At 24.1% G+C, this 21,367-nt stretch overlaps 1 protein-coding gene across 1 annotated transcript in view; it reads left to right on the top strand.

Moving 5' to 3' along the window:
* The first annotated feature begins 11,539 nt into the window (after positions 1–11,539).
* Positions 11,540–21,367, top strand: part of LOC105363558 (pancreatic lipase-related protein 2) — a 10,966-nt gene continuing 1,138 nt past the window's right edge. Inside the window, exons 1-5 of the mRNA XM_011501289.1 lie at positions 11,540–11,597; positions 15,521–15,632; positions 19,238–19,386; positions 19,862–20,116; positions 20,741–20,932. Coding sequence (XP_011499591.1) covers positions 11,540–11,597; positions 15,521–15,632; positions 19,238–19,386; positions 19,862–20,116; positions 20,741–20,932 — 766 coding nt within the window. The remainder of the gene's footprint in view (positions 11,598–15,520; positions 15,633–19,237; positions 19,387–19,861; positions 20,117–20,740; positions 20,933–21,367) is intronic.

Below are 21,367 nucleotides of genomic sequence, written 5' to 3'. Positions count from 1 at the left end.
GCAAACGTTATTGCTAAAACATATAAAAACACTAAATGGGACAGATAAAATTATGCAGTAATATATATAATTGATATTTAATAATTCTAACTTGTTCGATCACTTATTAATAGATAATTCGATACAAAATATATATTTTGTAAGAACACTTGAAACCAGTTGAAACCACTTGAAAGTTGATGAATTTAAACAAAAATATAAATTAACTATTAAGATGAAAAGTGAATTGATGACAAACTAAATGAAAGTATTAAATAATATGTCTTATAATTGTGAAAAATAAAAGTCGAAGCTCATAGAAAAAATCAAAACATTTTGAAATTATAAATATTTCTTTATGAAATTTAATAATTTTTTTTAAATAATCGTTTTATACTCTAAAAAATTTCTAGAATACTAGACTCAAATTCAATGTAATAATCTAATAAACATTAATTAATATACAAATTAATATTTTATAAATGAAATTTATATAAGTTAAAAGATATATTCACTTTTTAAATGAAGCACAATAAAATTATAAAAATATTAAGAAGACAATAATTTTTAAGTTATAAGTTACAAGTATTGATCGAATGAACTTAATCACTGATAAAAATAAACAATTAAAAAGAGATTAATTAAGATAATAACAGCGAAACTTGCACAGTTTAAATAATACATTGAATAATCAAATGATCAAATCGCACTTCATTCCGAATAGGAAAGTTTTAACTTCCATCAGGTTGACAATAATTGCACTTATTTAAAATTTGCACTTTTAAGAACGATATAAGCCATCTTAAATCAATACTAAAGTAATTAATAATAAAATTTAAAAACAAAATGCTAAAAAAGTAAAAAAATTAAAAATACCAATATCATGCAATATTAAATAAATCAAAATTTAAAGTGAATTAATTAGATCTGGTTGATCCCTCATAAAGTAGCACTGCAACTGCATTTTTAGGTATTTCTTCTCGGCTATAAATTAAAAATAAACTGAAAATTGTATAAAATAGCAATAAATATATTGTTATATAAAGATTAATAAAACTTTATATATATTGTAATTAAAAAATTACTAAGAAATAATATTTGAGAACAGCCAAACGTTGATAGTACGAAAAAATTAGTCAACAACACAAAATTATGAAATCACTTATATAAAATATCTTGAAGAGTGATATGTTATAAAATAAAATTTTTCATTTGAAATAAAACAGTATATGCATGCAAAATAATCGCTAAATGACTTTTTGAGAAAGTTAAGTAATATATTCTTAAAAATATGGATCGCACTAAACAAAAATCAAAACTCAAAACTTAATAGAATATAGTATAAACTTATGAAAAAATAAAGTAAATTATTTTGCGTAACATTCATTCAAATATTTCAAATCACCTCTACAACATAATAACTTAACAATGAAACGTTCATTTTCAAGAGGTATTAATTTACGATATAGAAATGAAATTTTTTTAATATGAAAAGGGCATTATACACTATATATGAAAGTAATTTGATGAAAGTAAGTAAAACATAAGAAAAAAGTTTGTGAAAGTATATTATCTGAAAGTATGTATTGTAGAGACAACGAAAGAATTTTTTCGAACAGCTACGTATAGTTTCTATTATTCGTATGAAAAAGGTGAGAGAGAGAGAGAGAGAGAGAGAGAGAGAGAGAGAGAGAGAGAGAGAGAATAAAATAAATATCTATTTCTTATGAAATTAGTCAATTTACGCGAGACCTTTTTAAATAAAAATTGCGAGCTAAGATTGAATCTTTATTACGGGATTATTAATATATACATATAATATAAAGAGAATAAATAATTTACCTACAAAGTCACTGGACAGTATGTATGAATGTATATTACATATATATATATATATACGTATACATATATTTATTTATAACCATTAATTAAAATGAATATGTATATGTGTACATATATTCATATTCACACGTGTGTGTGTGTGTGTGTGTGTGTGTGTGTGTGTGTGCGCGCGCGCGTGTTGGTTTGTTTGTTTGTTAGGTTACTGTTTGTGTTTGCATGTTGCGCGTGGGCACATGTGCAAACGTAAATAATACATGCGTCGTAATGATATTACATTTATGCGATAGTTGAAAGAGAAATAGCCTGGCTTTTAGGCCGGCTCTATATTGTCTTGTTATGCTATATTAAGTGTCAATACCGGCATGTATACAAAATTCGCGTTTCATAATCGTAATATTTGATAAAGTTGCTGCTGAAATATTGCTGAAAAATGTATTCTTTTCTATAAGAAGATTTGTTTATTTTATTTTATATTGTAATTAAAGCTACTTTACCGACGCGTTTATAGGACATTTTCTTCGAAAATATTTTTACAATACTTATAAAAACTCTAATGCAAAGTATATTTGCTAAAGCATAATTTTTAGGTAAATATATATACTTTTTTTTAATATTTCTATTACTTTTATAATTATATTATCTTTGTATTTAATCTAGGAATTTATTGAATCAATAACGTAAAATCGACAATAATTGTTTCGTATTTCGCAGTTAACTATGTCTATAAGTTCTTTTAATTTTAGAGCCATTTATTTCTTGTAAATATAATCATGAATATATATATATATATATATATATATATATATATATATATATATACGCAATTACATATACATGCACGCAGGCGCGCGCAAACACACACAAACACACACGCAAAATATTATATATATTATAATATGTGTGCCATGTGCATGTATATGTATAGTTTAAAAAGAGCCATATATGTGCGTACTATCAAGTTATAAGTAGTTAAATTTTATTTGTTTTGGTCTGATAATTGATTTATCCAAATAATGGTTTAAACGACTTGTTTATATCTTGATATTATGTTTTATGAATTATAGTTTATCTTATATAGTTGTAAAATTCTATTAAGTTTTTCGGCATAAACATTTTGGGGATCTGTACCCGTGGTTAGTAATATAAATGTTTCTCAATATTAACCAGAGTAAAAATGAATGAGTATCAGTATTTAACGATAAATTAATGGTTATTGAATCAAGTTATTTGTAAATCTTATTTGCGATAACAAATAATTTTCTTTGATATTGCGAAAATTAAATTTAAATTATAATTGTTGCCAATAAATTATTAAATAGCAGGCCTATATTCGACTAAATACATTAATAATTGATCAATAGAGGCTCCAAATAAATCAGGAAAAATATATTTGAAAATAATTTTAATATCGACTAATTTTATTAAGTAAATCGAGTCCTGAGTGGATCCCTCAAATGAAAGTTGTACGAGTATGCACTCATTCTTGCATTAAAGTAGTGACAGGCCTAATAAGTCTTTAATCATGATGTATGATGGGTTAACTCATTAAGAGCTTATATTTTAATGTGTTATATACAAAATTACTTATTAGAGAGTAATAATTAGTTGATTACTGCTTTTTAATTACACTTCAAACAGAAAGTCAAAACAATATAATTATCTAAGACATTCATTTCTTATAAAGTAATATAGAGTTAATTATAATTCAGTTTATTAAAAACATTTACAATTATTCGAAAATGTATATTTTATAATGATATTGTGCATTGAATATTTGTTACGTATATTTTTAAGTGATTTTTCTAAAAATAAATAGTATAACGTATAATATATTAAAAGAATAAAAAACAATAATATAAATTATAATGCCTAGGCTAAGATCTAATGCTGTTCGAACAATAATTCCGAGATATTTATATAAAGAAAAGTATATAAATATACATATATGCATATATGTATAATAATACTTATAACCTAAACATCAATAATAATTTACGACAATAAGAAATAACTAAATAAAACAATTATCGGGCGCTGTGAAAATTTATGTATATATATATTCGTCAGCGAAAATACTTGAGCTTTTCTTATCTTAGTAGCAAAGAACATAACAATGGAAAAGCGAAGATGTGAAAAACTCGTGTTGGAAGTTGACGATTATTTTTGACGTTAATAATTAAAAACACATGCTTATTATGCGTTGCGTTTACTCCCTTTCTCCTCTTTACGCGTTAGACATTTTAAAATAGCTCAATTGCATAATTATAATTACTAATAATTATATTTTCTTCTATTTCGCTTATTCTATGTAGTATTGTATATTAATTTGTTTGGGAAAAACTTAAAGTTACATTTGACAAGCATACTCGAATGTTAAAAAAATATAGAAAAATTTCGCCATCGTTATATTTTAAGGTCGATATTATAAATGTTACTAATATTCGCAGGTATTATACTTTGTAAATAAACCACATGTATCGGCGAAATTGCGAAAAAAATGTTAATTATATTTAATGAGTTGACAATTGTAAGTTGAGCTTTTTAGACTTGAATATTTATAGTATTAATAGGAAGTTAATTTTGTCATTGTAGTAAGCAGTTAACTAGTCAAATGTTCCATAATCATATTACATTAGTAATAATTACGTTTCATTAATGGCAATACGAAAAATACATTTAAAAAAATTCAATAAAATAGATTTTAAGTAGTATAAAAAAAAATGGTTGTTATTTGTAAGAATAATTTTTAAGTCTCTTAATGGATAATAACTTAAAAAGACTAACTTTACTCAATGCGAATATGATTTATAAACCTATTGATTATACTAGAAGATTGTGATTAGACGAAAGTGAAGAAAGTGCGATATATTCATAATTGTTTAGCTAATTCACGTTCTGTATATACATATAATTACTATATGTGTATATTACTATATAGTATACCTTGGATATATAAATCTAGATGTCACAGCTGCTCAAATTTGGTCATGTGACATAAAATTTCATGTTAATACTACTGTCGGTTAAGAGTGTGAAAGCTATATACTTACAAAGTGTATGAATTATTAGATCGACAATAATACAAGGAAATAAATAAATGAAAGTTATATGTTCTGAATAATAATATAGAAGAATATTACTAAAAAAATTTTAATATAATAAAGTTTGGAATTTTCAGCTTTTTCGAAATATATTAAATTAAATATTTTTGTTAAATTTTAAACCTTCATTTAAATTTCATTTCAAGTTGATCAATATAAATTATAAATAAAATACAAAGAGAGTGTACTGAAAAAGCAATTATATATCTATTATGAAAATAAACTCCTAAAAACAATAACTATAAGATTTGCATGTAAAGTGCTGGTTCTAAATTAATATAATTTGAGTAAATAAAAGTTAGTGAAAATATTAATTATTTACAAATTTTGCCAACACTTGCATAAGTTTGCAAGTATATTTTATCATTCTTAATTATTATTTAATTTTTAAATATTCAATCTTTCTGTTTCCTATCAGATGTAATAATTTATTATAAATAATTTTAAGTAATGACATTGAAAGCAAGGAAAAAGGTTTAAGAGCTTACAAAACATCAGTAAAATTCATTAATAAATTTTATTCAAATAAAAAATCTTAGTAAAGACTGCCATTTCATGATTAAAAAAAAGAAATACAGCATTTTTTATTTACATGAAGGTATAATCCAAGTATGTAGTACATAGTACATCTGGTCTAGCAGAGCTTTTTGCCTTTTTCACGCTGAATTATTGAGTTACCGCAGATATAAATATAAGTATTTTTATTTTTCTTTTCAATTAAGTAAAAATATCCTGGAAACAAAACTAAAGACAATAGAAAATAAAACGTAAAAGTATCATGATTAAATGATTTTTTATTATTATTAGTAATATAACTGCAAATAGAACAATACAGTTTATGAAGCATAAGGATAATATATGAAATTTAATCGTATTGGTGTTGGAAACAATATTAAAAGAATTCAAATAAAAGCATATTTGTGTGCGTACTATGAAATTAATGAGATGTAAAAGAACATTTAATCAGATATAAGTGACTCAAGTGAAAGTAGATTCGCAATGAATAGTAGTAATCATAATCTATAGAATAAAATGGAAATATGCTAAAAAAAATTATCAAAATTATATTGTTACTCGCCGGTACCATCTGGTTTGTTAATAATTATTCTGTCACAGATCATGTAAATTATGTATGTATATTGTAACTTGAGTGTATTATGTAATAGTACAAGAAATACTGACAAATATTGACAATAAAGTGCCGGCGAATCTTTTCGAAATTTATGTTGTATTTCATTAAAAATTAAAAATCATTCAATTTTTGAAAAATATATAGATCGTAAATATACAGCTCATTAAATAATTAATAACAGATTACGAAAATATAATTAAAATCTATGTTAATAAATGCCAATCACATTCAAAGTACTTACTTATTTAAATAGTATTTCAATTTTTTTAAATTATCAATATATTATAATCTATATCAAAGGTAAGTATTTAAACAATATGATTAGAAAACATTTCTAAATTTTTAGGCTTATTTATGAAAAGCTAGAATTCTTATTAAACAAAAATTACAATTTACATTCTCCAAAATTCTTAAATTATATTATAAAAGTGGAATTAACGCTCATATTAATTAATTAAATAATTAAATCAATTTATTAGTGCTCCTACCTAGTATAATCGGGTTGAATGACTGAAAGATATAAAAACTGTATATACGTGAATTCCATACATAGTATGGTATAAACACATTAAAGTATATCATTCTTTTATTATTAATCATTTAACTGTAATGTGATTCATTTTAATTCATATTTTTAAAAACATACAAGTTGAAAAATATAAAACTATCCTACTAGACTTTCAAATCTTCAAATTAATGTTCAAGAATATAATAGTTATAAATAGTCACATACGTTGGGTTCAATCTTATTTTATACAATTTTATACAATATAAATTTATAAATTATTTTTTTTATTTAGAATAAATTAATGTACAAAAATAGTAATTAACATTTATATGGTTATTTTTAAATTTTACTATTTCTAATTTAAACAATCTGTGTATTATAGTAATAGTAAATAATATATTAATATAATACAGGAAAAGAGAAGGAAATAGAAATTTATTGGAACTAATTGAAAAAAATAAGTATGATTATTCACATAGTAGTTAATAACTTTTAAGGGAAGTGTAAAACATGTATTCCAATAGCCTAAAACTTATAAAATATAGTGCATTTTCTGATTCTTATTGGTTCAATGAATGGTCTATTCAAAAACTTTACATTTATTTAGAAAATATAGGTGGTAAGGTAAAAATAATATGACACTCTACTGATTAGTATGTGCGTTTGATTAGTCCATAGAATTTTTTCAAACAAAGTGTTTCGAGTAAAATAAATCTGGAGAGAATCATAATAATTTTATTATTTGTTTTAAAATATACTCATTTTTAAAATAATTTTGCAATAAAAACGTATATTAAATTTTTCTATTGACGTAATTATATATATTAGTTATTTATATATATTTTAACATATAAAAATTGATATAGAAAACAGTAGAAATATGTTCATTTTATTTTGCTATCTTGTTATCTGTCAAATGTTTATAACATATATTTAAAACTAGAATATATAATAATAATTTTCAAACGTATAGCATATTTCGTCAAGTTGGTGTGAGAAAGTTGCTTTAATTTTGATACAACTACTCTAGACTAAATGCAAATCGCTTATTACAGTGCAGTGATTTTGTAAATAACGATATTTGTAGAATGTGCAGTAGCTGCATGTTTCAAAGAACGGAAATATTTTTCCAATTCAATCTAATCTATTAGAAGATTTTTCGCAAAAGAATAATTATAATCTTATGAGCGAAGATGTTTTTAATATATTACAAGGTATTGTATAGATTAGATAAAATTGAGTATAATCGAGTACATAAAATTCGAAGTCATACATTCAATAATATTTATTCTGAAATTTCAATATTTATGCTTCAATTGAAAAAAAAAAAAAATTAATCAATAAACCAATCAATTTTCCTAAATATAATTATATATATATATATATATATATATATACATGCACATCTACATATATAATTTTCTAAATTGAACAAGCGTTGAAAATAGTTAATGTTATCAATCAATATAATCGTGAAACAACAGTTAATTTCTATGTATAAAAAATTTAATGAGCCTCTATTATTTATTTATAAAATTAGCTTATGTTATCCAATAATTATACATTATCTCTTATTATTTTTAAATAAAAGAACTTAGAAATTACATGTGATGGTAGTGTCTATTGTAGTACGTAAAAAATTCAATTATAGAAAAATTGTTTCACATATATGTAGGTAAATAATTATAATTTGGAATTATAAAAGCGCCAAAAGATGAAATTAATAAAATTATTTAAACATTATTTTTTAATAAATAGTATAAAGATAAATCAGAGATATCTATGTAAATAATCATTAATGATACATCATATATTTCTATTCATTCATTTGAATTTTACATTCTAATACATATGTTTGATATTTAAAATAAAAATGATAAAATATTTTTGATTTGAATTAAATTAAAAAAAAATTTCTAAAATAGTTTTATTATTTGTGCAATTCTTATAACTATGACATGTATCTATAATTCTAAATAATTACTATTTAATAATGAAATTTTAATTGGTAAGTATTTAAGATGAAAATGATTCTTATTTTTAATAATTTATATATGTTGCTTGAAAAAATACTTTTAAAAACTATTTCTCTTTTTCTTGGAAATACAAGGTTTGTCCTGATTAGCTATATATTTATATCTATTTAATATACAATAAAATTACATGTGTGAAAACTTTTTACACAATTATGATTACTGCAGAGTTATATTAACTTACATTCTAATAATTCGATAGTCAGATCTGGATATACGTAATATGATTATAGTGTATGTCTTGAAAAAATACAAATGCAAATATATATTCTTTAAAATGTAAAAATTTTTTGTCTTTATGATGTTGACGTTACATTGAAACAGAAGTTAAATATAAAGTTTTTCAGACACTCCAAGTTACTGTTATAGAATAAACTTGCTTTAAATCTATATTATATTGTATCACATATTATATCATACATACGATATACTATATATTTCAAATATTAAACATTTGATTTTATTACTAATGAAATTATTTTTAATTCGAATTTTCTTAACATCTACAACTTTACCATTTTTGATAAAATTTTTTGTATTTAAACAAATTCTTCATAAATTTTGGTATTTTATATTATATATATTACACACAATCATTATTATATGATAACATGTTTTGCTAAAAATGAAGCAAATTTAAGTTATTTATGCTGTGCATCCTCAAATACTGTATATTTATAATGAAAGTATGAATATTACTAAGAAAACATATATAATTTTGACTACATTCTTATGCTTTATTGAATTGAACAAATAATGAAACATTTAATTTGTATTCAATAATATTTAATTACTAAAATTTTTACAATTAATATATCAAATATAACAATCATTAATATAAATCGAGTTTTTGGTTAAATTGAAGTCATTTCAATTGAGAGTTTGTAAATTTAGTATTTAAATAAAATTAAATAATAATAAAATTAATAAAAACATATTAAAAATGAAGTCATTAAATAATGAATTGCTACATATATAAGTTTCTAAACCCAATTTAATAAAATAATCTATTATAAATATAAATACTAACAGATTATATTATTAAATAGTGTATGTAAATTAAGAATGACTTAATGTTTCGTTAATTTATACATAATATATATATTTTTTGTCCTGTATTTTGATACGAATGAAATTAACTTTTGAAAGTATTTGTGTAAATGTAAATATAAATTATGTAAATATGAGTTGTTAAGAAGATTGGGGTGGTACAGATTATTAATTACATTTTTAATTTATTGACCCGATTTGTTAAATAATTGATGAGAATTTTTATAGAATTAGAGTAACTACTATTATGGAAAATAGAATTAAATTTTTATATTGATTTGAAATAATTATACAAAATTATCCGAAAATATTTGATCAATGAATTACACATAATTTAAAGTAAATAGATATTAACTGATTATATTTTAAAAATATTTATTTATTTTTATTATGCTTTCAAATATACAGAAAAGAAATGTTTCAACCATTATTTAAGAATGAAGTTATTACACTTTTAGGTATTACGCTTTGCCCATGAAGCTGCAATTATTTAATACTACAAGATAATTTTTATTACTGTTAACAATTACTTATTTATGGGCATGTTAAATCTAAATGTAATATTTCGAAATATATACCTTATTATTTTCAGTGAAGTTGTGCCTGTAGTGTAAAATTGTTTCTTTTCAATAAGAAAGGTTGAAAAATTTATTAATAACCAAAATAAAAAAATAATCAGATCTTATTATAAATCTTTATTCCCATTGTCAACTCGTTCTGTGTTGTGATGTGTAATAAAAATGATAATACATAGTTTTAATGAATATATTCTATATGAAATATCGACCGTTTTATTTTTATTTCTATATCATATTGATAATTAATTAAATTTAATATTACGTAATGTTAATATAAATAGTTTTTTAACGGAATAATAATGCGCTAATCCTCTTAATCATATAGTTTCAATTCAAAGCATTATCTTTTAAAAATTTTTTTAGATAAAATTAAAAGATGCAAATACATTATATACCGATTTCTGCATTGAATTTCAACATTTATACATAAATCTTATGCAATTTAGAGAAATTTGAAGTAACTAATATATAACTGATGTATACAGAATCAAAGTTATTCATTATTCAGATTCTCTGTAAAGCTTTCAGAAGCTAAAATAGGCTAAAATGCTATGCTTATGAATTATGTGCGTCTTGCATCGTATATATTAGTATTTATTATTGTTGGCGAGCATGTGAACGGTTTATACCTTTTCTTATTGACAGCTGCAAATACTCTTACATTTAAATACATTGCAATTAGAATGATAAAACAAATTCAAAACAAAAAATCATACCTTTTATCAATTTTAGAATAGGAGAGTGGAATAGAGATAGTCTGGTTCCATAGCCCATCCCAAGAGTAGATTAAAAAAAACGAGTCAGGCAAGCCGGCAGCATCTAAAGAGCGATTAAAGTTCCCCTTCCGTTCATCTGTCCCTCGCTAGTGGAAGAAAGTGAAAAAAAGGCTCTGCGATTCGCGTGTCCCCGCGTCCATGAAGCGTGTCACCGGGTGCGTGGAAAAGCGCGTAACGCGCTCTCACTCTTGGCGATACCTCGCTTTTTCCCGTAGGCACATGAACGTGCGCACACGAATGCGTGGCTTACGCACGATATCAGTTGCGGAGAGGAGACGTGGCGGCGAGCGTTTTACTTTCTAAAATTGCCTCGCTCTCGAGTGGAGCCGGCCGATGACTCGGCATTGAGTGATCGGACAACGAGTCGCGAGCAGTACAAGTGTAAGTCCTCCTAGTTGATACGAAGAAGAGCTGTTGATAAAGTACAGGCAGATGAAGAGAGCTTTTGCTCTTTTGGTCATTTTGGTCTTTGGGCACATATAAATCGAATCGCCGCAAGGGGCGTCCGATGTTATATTATAAGACCGACGAGCGCCGGAGATGGCGATCAATGTCGCGGTATCCAGTTTGCTCATCCTCCTGCTACAGGGAAACTACGGTAAGTTAAGTTCTGGGATTATTCGCAATTATGACCACTCAGAGCGCTAACCTGGACTTTATCGCTGTCTTTCGATTTTGAATTTTCCCGCGCGATCCCGCCGATCCGAAGCTGACCGAATCAGTGATTGCGCTGCTCGCAGCTTCTTCGCGGACGGGTCCTTAACATCTTCGCTATAATTTTGCGGTTCTAAGCGATCAGGTTATGAATTAGGAAATGCGGAATGATCGATTCATGGTTCGTTTATTTCGATAATAAGTAATGAGAGATTTGACGAATATCTCGAGGAATTTTCTAAGATACACGTAAGAGAGTAGAGAAAGTATTGGATATTGAGTCGAGAAATTTCTAAGAATAATTTTCATAAAGTTAGTCTTTTTTTTTAAAGAATTTTTATTTATTCATTCGGTTTATCCTTTGACTATTATGCTAATAATAATTATATTTTATTAAAGAAAAGCAGTTTTACGTTTATAGCATCCTTATTACTTTGTTAATTTATTAGAAAAAATTTTAATGTGCATACAATTCTTGGGAGACAAACTAAATAATTATATTTATAATATTATCAAGAATGAACGTTATAAAGACTATATGATTTTGTAAAAATTACACGCTATTCATATGAATAAAAATATGATTGTAGAATTATTTATTAATTATTTACAAATTAGTGCAATAATATATAAACATATATTTATAGCGAAAGTTGAAGTTCTATTATATTCAATCTCATAATTTTATTATAATTCCTATTTAAAGAATATTTAGTTATAACAATACGAATAATATAATGTGCATAATAAATTTTTTACTAGAATCAATAGAAAAATAAAAATTAATGTTATTTTATATAGTGAATTTACATTTATTTTATAAAAATACTTATATCACTTAACACCATGAGTACTTGATTTGCTATATAATAAACACGACTACGGTACTATTGATAATCCATACAATCAAAAAGTATTCGAGAATTTATTTTATGCCAAAGTTTTACCAGAAAACTCTAATAAGAATTTAAAAGTTATTTTATATATATTATAATACATATCAATATAATTTATATAATTTTTATTATTATACCTAGATTTTAATAGTATATAACATTCAATTTTAATAAATAATATTTACTTTGAAACTTATTTGAAACAATGTAACCGGCTATATAATCATGAACAAACATCATCATTTTCATCCCAATTAAACTTCTCTATAAATCCTTAAATTGCATATGACCAATATTTTAAATGTTTATTCAATTTTATATCGCTATTCAGCTTCGATTTACCTAAATAAGTTGAATTATGGAACCATTATGCAAAAAATATTGCATTCATAATAAATTTTTATAATTACTTATCAAATCACTACATAAATTAAATGAATTATGAACTTAAGAAATTTCCTATAATTTAATTACATCGATACTTTCAGAATTCAACTGAATTTTAGTATAAAATTGAAAATTAAAAAAATTAAAAATAAATCGATTTTTATAATAATTTTGTTAATCTTGTATAGCACTGCAAACAGAGTTGTTATTGCTTTATTCTTAATTCAATAGAGACTATTGTTATACATGCCATCATTGACTTTACTTTATAATGTCGTAACATAAATTTCAATTATAGGTATATTAAATTGAAAATAAAATAAAGAAATGAATACTGTTTTAGTTAGTTTTCCTGTACAACCTGTTTTTATTAACAACGACTTCTGGTGTAATTAATAGAAAGGAATGTTCTCGTATATGCGTGCGAGTTGTTGATAATAACCCCTCAAACAATATTTCCGGATCGAATGAAGTAATATTGGGTATAATTGTATACCCTCGTCACCGTGTGTATGAATTCCAGAAAATCTGCAAGTATTCAGTATACGATTATTTAATTAATGCAATCGTAAAATCCACAAATCTACATCCATTTCCGAGTGCCCTTAATTTTCTACTGTTTGCGCATTACCTTTCTCCTTACGTAAATTGTTTAAATGTCTGTAATTATAAACATGTGTACTTTAGCATTATTATATATCAGATAGGAATTATTTTGAATTACTTTCAATAAAAATACAGATATATATTTTGTTACTTTTTAAATTGATGGGAACACTTTGTGTATGGTAATGTTAATGTTGAATTGCAATAATAATTGATGAAAGATAAAAATGCAATATGCAAACTTGGTTTTAATTATGAGAAAATTCAGATTTAGGTATAAGAATTGTTTCACTAAGTCTTGTAAAATGAATGAGTTTGTATTAAATAAATATGAATTATTTATTATATATTAACCTAATTAATAAGTATTGGTGATAGTAATTTTTTTTTAAATAAAATATGTTGATTCATAGAATTAATAATTTTAAACAGTTTCTTTCTTTTGGTTTTCCTAAAGAATATGAATTTATTCAATTAGTAATTATGTACTTAAAATGTTAAATATTTTATAACTAAATGGCTCCTTTACATGAGATATTGTATAAACTTTTGGTAACAATAAATATATTTCACTACTCATTATTAAAAAAATTATGTCAGAATATTTAAGGTTTCAATTAATGGTAGTAAAAGATAATAGAATATTCTTCAGATAAATTTATTTATTTAATTTTGGGCTGCATGCTGATGAATTTCTTTAAAGTATTTTCGCAATTGTTACTTCATGAAAATACCATAAAAGCTTAGATTTCATAATTTAAATTTAAGCATTTCCTAACTAGTTTATTTTCTCTGGTATGGCAGTTGCGAAAAATCACCTACTTTTTTTGCAGATTTACTTACTTTTCAGCATGCTTGAACTCATTTTCCACGTTCATTTTTAATTTTTTAAGTATAAAAACTAGTATTTAAAGAGCTGATTTTATAGTTACATATATTATAGTTATGATTCTTATAATATGTTACATAAAATTCTTCATTGTTTTCGTAATAAGCTTTCATCAACAAAATGTAAAGAAGAATTTTTATAAAGGAAGAATTAAAAGTAAAAGAGGCATAATTACATAATTATACAGAATATTTAAAAAATTTTCACAATTTATAATTATAAATTATAGAACATTTATTGTATAAGGATATTCATTTTACAATCAATTTAAATATTTTAAACTATAAAAATTTCGTATAAAGTATCTATAAGAGATGTAGAGAAATATAAATTTGTGATTTTAAGCTTTTCTATGTATTATAATAAATCTGTTTATGATCAATTTAAACTTAATCTGATTTTCATAAATTTTACTCATAATTTCAGTATTAAACTTGCAATAAATTTAGGTTACTGTATTGGCAATATTGTTTATTAAAAACAATTTATTGTGTTTATAATTGATTAAAAAAATTTTGTAATTTAACTATTTGCCAAATTTAAAATCTTTGTGTATAATTCATAAACATTATACTAATACTATATTTATATAAAATTCGAAGGAAAACAATAGCCGGTCTGGAAATTATATATTATCTTCGATAAATTACAAAATTTTTTGTTTGCATAAGTAACAATTTTCTAAACTTGGGAAGTAATTATTCTATTGACTTGATTCTTATAAATTATAATGCTCAACTTTACTAAAGGAGAAAAATAAAATTTTTATTTAAAGAGGAAGAATCAATTATCCATTATATTATTATATTTATTAAATTGAATTTTCATTTGTTCACTTCCAATGCTGGTTTTCATTATTTAGTAACGTATATGAATATATAATGTGATAAAACATGTATATAAAAGTAGATTGTAAATTAATCATATTTTTCAATTTACATAAATAGTTAAAATAATTATGAAGTATTACAACTAATTAATATTATGCATATTAAAATTTTGATATACCTTCGACGAAATTAAATTGTTTTAGAGAACTTTATATCGACAATATATTAATACATTCTGAATATTTTAATTTTTTTTTAGCCGATGTGACAGCCCAAAACAAATCCTGGCAAGATCTTTTTAATAGTACATCTTGCGCTAAACCTCCATATATCTGTCCGTATCCATTTATCCAGTTTTATTTGTATACAAGGTGAGTACCCGTTTCATTGTGAAATAATAATTTTTTTATATATCAAGCATTGAACAATTAATTAGAATTGAGTTTCTGTATTTTACATGTTATTTGTTATTCTATATGAGTATTAAAAATTTGTCTTTACTAAGCAAAACTATTCAAACACAATTGTGAATATTATTAAAATGCAATTCGTAAAGTTAATAAATTTAAAAAATTTAAAAAGAAGCTTTAATATTTTGAATATAAAATGTAAAATTAATTATATTAGGTATATAACTTTGGTATATTGAAATTACCAAGTTTAAAAAAATTTATTATTAAATTTCGTCAATAGAATGTATTTATTCTCTGATAATCTAAAAATTAATTGTTTATAAAATTCGCTTGTTTATGCTAGTTAATTTTCAGAATTTATGTTATTATAAATTTCTGTTTCTTGAATAAATCATATAATATATTTTACACGTAATAAGAAAAATATAAGAGGCTTAAATAAAAATTATAATAAAAGTTTATGTCAATTTTATAGAATATACAATGGATAGAAAACTTAATTTTAACTATTTTGTTTATCTCAAGTTCATTGTGTACAGTAATTTTCATTCATTCGAAATAATAAATTATGAAAATCTGAATGAAAATTTATATCAAAATAATTATTTACTGTATAATAATATTAATAATAGCATTCAAACAAATAATCTAGTAAAATCTTAAAATTTAAATAATATTAATATATTCGCTGTACTATCAGTATTATAATTACAGATTTCATAAAACCAACATTTTTATCGTTGATTAATTTAGAATAATTTAGTTACTTTATAAATACTTTATTACTTTATGCTTATTTATAGAATTTCTTATTCTAATATGGCCATATTATTATTTCATAATTATTTAATATTATAGTAATTTAAATAAAAATTGGTTATATGCTTCGGCTTAAAAGCTAAAACATAAAATTTGTTAATTATTTATGAATAATATATCGAATATTATTTAATGAATGATTTATTCAATTTACACCGAATATTTTCATTTTCATCTAATAAGCATTAGGACATATGTATCTTATTAATTTCTTTCATTAAAATATTATTTATTATTAAATAAAGTTCAATAAAGGTCATCCTAAATCAATTTCTATTAATTTAAATTAATGTATGCTTGAGGATTTGTGATAAAAGAAATTTCTACTTTATTCATTTCATTTGAAGTTAATTAAGAATAAGTCGAAATATCCAATATAAATTTGTTTCTTAATAATTGCGACACTATTTTATTTTTTAGCAAGTTTTAAGTCTTTTTATATTATATCCTAAGCAAATTAAATATTTTATGATGAACCATCTAGGAATTATTGCTAAAGCATCAATCATTTTAGATATAGAATTCGAAAGTCAATTCATATGAAAAATATAAATATTACATAAATGAATACTGATATTAAAATTTTGATGTATGTAATAATATATCAAAACTATATGCAATAATTTAATTTATAATTATTAAAAGAGATGAAACTGTATTTTACTGTATGTACTATTTTCCTATAGTTTATTATGCAAAACAAAGTAGATAATTAAACTCGTATTAGTATTACAATTAAAAATATTTATTTTGAAAATTAAAACAGTATTATTTATAAAAGTATTTCTGTTGAATGATTGACTGTCAAGTTTAATTTATGTTAGATATGTACTTTCATGATAAATAATAAAGTAATTTTAATTTTTTTTTTCAATAGTTATTTTTTCTTTCAAAAGCATTTTTAATAGTGTTTTTAAATCTAGAATATATAATTAATATATATATATATATATATATATATATATATATATATATATATATATCAATTATTTAAGAATCTGTAAAATATAAAATGTATATATAAATATTAGAGTAACTTCAAAAGTTAGTATATTCCTTTATTTTACAATGATCATATATAATAAAATGACCACATGACAAACATTTTATATAATCATGATCATAATCATTCATCGATTTTTTATTTTACGATAAATGTATTCTTTTATAGTTGGTAATCATGTATTCTAAGAATATTTTTAAAGTGTATTTTAAATTTATGTGGCAGTTAAAAATAAGAGGTATACATAAAGTTATTTTTTATGCACATGAGCAAACAATATATACGAAAATTACGATATTTGGATAAGCTTTTGATTGTCAACCACTATAATGAAACGAATTATTATCCGATTTTAATAAATAAAAGAAGTTACATTTTCAATATAGAATGCTATGACTTTTGTGGATGTTAAATTGGTATAGATTAATATATATTATTACAATTAAATATTATAATTATTTTGTACTATCGTCGGATAAATCGTTATATTTTTTCTTTTAATTATCACTGATCATAACCGTCATTCTTGTAGTTTAATAAAAATGTGAACCATCTTTCATTATTTATTGACTAATTATGGTATTCTAAAAAATTGTTTTTATACGCCATTTTATTTAATTTGTTAACAAAAATTATTAATAAATAAATTTATGATCTGTATTACATTTTCCATTGTCAGACTTTCGTTTTAACTTTTGAGTATGATCGTACTTAGTTTAGCCCATATTACCAATACGGTAAATAAAAAATTCATCACATTAGATGCTCAATCGTATATATATATATATATATATATATATATATATATATATATATATATATATATAATCGTAATTCCTAAAAACATTTCCACATTCATCGTACATCCGTAAGAGCGGTACAGGCATATCAAAGACTCTCGCTTTCAAGATCATGATCATTTTTATACACTCTCAACTGAAAGTGACCCCAATACAGCGCAGCTGGTCTCGCCACCTTTCTCCGGTACGTTGTAGAATGCGAGGAGGCACATAATTGTCGTGCGATAAGTTTCCTACTCATAAAAATGTATTTCTGCCACAATTCAATGGCGCCATAATTAATGGGCTTTTGCATCATCGATATGTACCGGTTTATTATTTGTATTCTTCATAATACATACTAATTCTTCATTTGACATTTTCTATTGACATTCACTCGTTTATACACACATGCGCACACGCGCTCGCGCATTTATATATTAATAATCATAAGATATATTTTATAAAATTAGATAACCGTTAGGATCACGTTATTATGTATTTAAGTAAAGTCACCAAACTGTATTGTGTGTCATGTTTGCATCTGTAACTGTGATTTGTTATTGATCTTGTAATCTAAATTTGTGCTTTTTGTTAAATTTCCGGTACGTTAAATTAGATCAAACGATTTTTTATAAATCTGCCTGCATTATGTACTACAAGTGACCTATTTCAGTCTTGCGCAATTTTGTAATAACCTGCACGGAATAGTTTTTGTACATTGAAGGATGCTTCACAACACAATTGCAATATTATGCTAATGATACGTATGTTCGGAATGCATGTTAGACGTGTTTTTTTAATTGAATCCTTGAAGGGCATTTTGAAACTCGTTTCCATGACGGGTTTCATGACTTTTTTTTTGTATTTATTCGTTGTTTATAAAGATATGCCTGATGCACTGATGTGTATATTTTTAAATTATTTGACTGAGCCATCTTTTTTATAAGCGGTATTTTTAGAGATACCCAGCAAAATCCACTTCTACTGGATGTCACGCGAAAGGAATCCTTATTCAAGTCGCGATTTAATCGAAGCCATCCGACAAAAATCATCATTCACGGCTTCGGTGGGGGAAGAAATTTGGCACCGAGTACCGATCTTCGTAAAGGTATTAACGTATTAAAAGATATTTGTAACGAATAATTCTATTTTGCAGAAAAACTGATTTCCTTTCCATTCAGTTACATATATTCACGGCTATTGAGCAAGTATTTATTTATAAAAATCTTTTGCAATGATGAAATTCAATAAATAGTTACAATTCAGCGAGAAATATACATTGATATGGTTTGCAATTTATATACAATCGTATATAATCGTTATGTATGTAAATATACAATTAACGTTTATACTAATTTGTAGTATAAATTTCATACTCAATTTATGGATCGATTAAACATCAATACACTATTTCCAAAAATTTTCGCAATAGACCTATACGAGTTTATAGAACTAGACAAAATATGAGTGAGATCCTTTTTTAAACTGTGACTACTGTGTAGTGAAAATAACTAGAAAATCTGAGAAGTAATGCTAGGTGACATACGGTTGCATAGGTGCATTTTTGCGTATATTTATTTCAGCGTATTTCACGCGGGGCAATTATAACATAATAATCGTCGATTACGGTTCTTTGGTTCGCGAGCCTTGTCTCTCGCAGATACAATGGGGACCAGATTTCTGTTCACGATGTATCGCTCAGTTGGTAAGATACTTGAGGGATCATCCGCGAGGTACTCGCGTCGAGCGGGTCCATGTGTTGGGGTACAGCGTAGGTGCTCACATTGCAGGGCTTATTGCCAATTATCTACCCGATGACAAATTAGGAAGAATTACGGGTAATTATACTAAGCATTCTATCTTTATCAATAACCTTAATAGTTGAGATCTGATCGTTAGTTTTCTTACATTGGAAGTAAGCGTTCTTTTAACATTTCGCTAATATATTACCTTTATATGCTTAAATATTCCAAGATTATTCAATTAAACTTCTCTTATACAATTAGGAATTCCATAAACTATAAATTTTAAGTATAAAAATATATACTATTGTAACAAATTCTTCATTAACCATTTTTTTTTATGATACAATTTTTATATTCTTGTTATTAGAACATATATGATTGAAGAAGCTCTCAATTTATAAATGATTTAATATTTTAGTTTTTATAAGTTTTTCAATAAGCTGAATTTAAATATAAATTTTTGCTCTTAATTCAAAAATTAAACGATTGATAACGGGGGTAACTAAATTGTTTATACAGAAATTATGTGTATCAATATTATGGCTTTATTGGTCAAAGTATTTCTATGGGTTAGAAAACATGAGCTGTTTTAATCATACACATTTGTATTAAGAATTAATATTACAAAGTCAATAATACTACTAATAGATACTATTAACATAATATGAATTAATAAGAATCATGTGGAATGGTTTCTTATGCTGTTGAAAACGCCAGGGCTCGATCCAACGATATTTTTTTATATGAACGGAAATCGGTCGAGAGACCTGGACGAAACGGATGCGCATTTTGTGGATGTGATCCACACGGGTGCGGGAATCCTCGGACAGTGGGGCCCAAATGGCCATGCGGATTTCTATGTGAACGGTGGATCAAGCCAGCCCGGATGCGCGACATCCTCAATTCTACGTAAGTATTGCATTCTCATTAAAACTTCATTCTACCATAAAATATCGTGAGAATTCCGTTTCATTCTTAGTGGGATTTTTCCTTTTCTTTTCATTTCTTGTTTATTTAATTAAGGCTCGTAATAAAAGTTATATTTTATTAGTAATAAAATTTATAATAATATTTGTAAATGTTAGTTGTAATGTAAAAATAACGAATTAAATTAAGTGGATGCTTGAATCAAGTGCAACGCGTCAAAATGATAGATTAATCCGATGATGTATTTAACTTGCTTGGAATGCAAGCAAATTTTTATCGCATGATTTGATTTAAAAATATATATTCATTAGTAACTAATACATTAAAGTACTAGATTGTTTGCATATGTTGTTGTTATTATTATTATTATTATTATTATTATCATTATTATTATTATTATTATTATTATTATTATTA

This window comes from Ceratosolen solmsi, unplaced genomic scaffold (genome assembly GCF_000503995.2).
Source record: "Ceratosolen solmsi marchali unplaced genomic scaffold, CerSol_1.0 scaffold57, whole genome shotgun sequence".
In the NCBI taxonomy this organism is placed as follows: domain Eukaryota; kingdom Metazoa; phylum Arthropoda; class Insecta; order Hymenoptera; family Agaonidae; genus Ceratosolen; species Ceratosolen solmsi.
The sequence above is the reverse complement of the archived record's forward strand: the minus strand, read 5'-3'. Positions and strand labels throughout refer to the sequence as shown.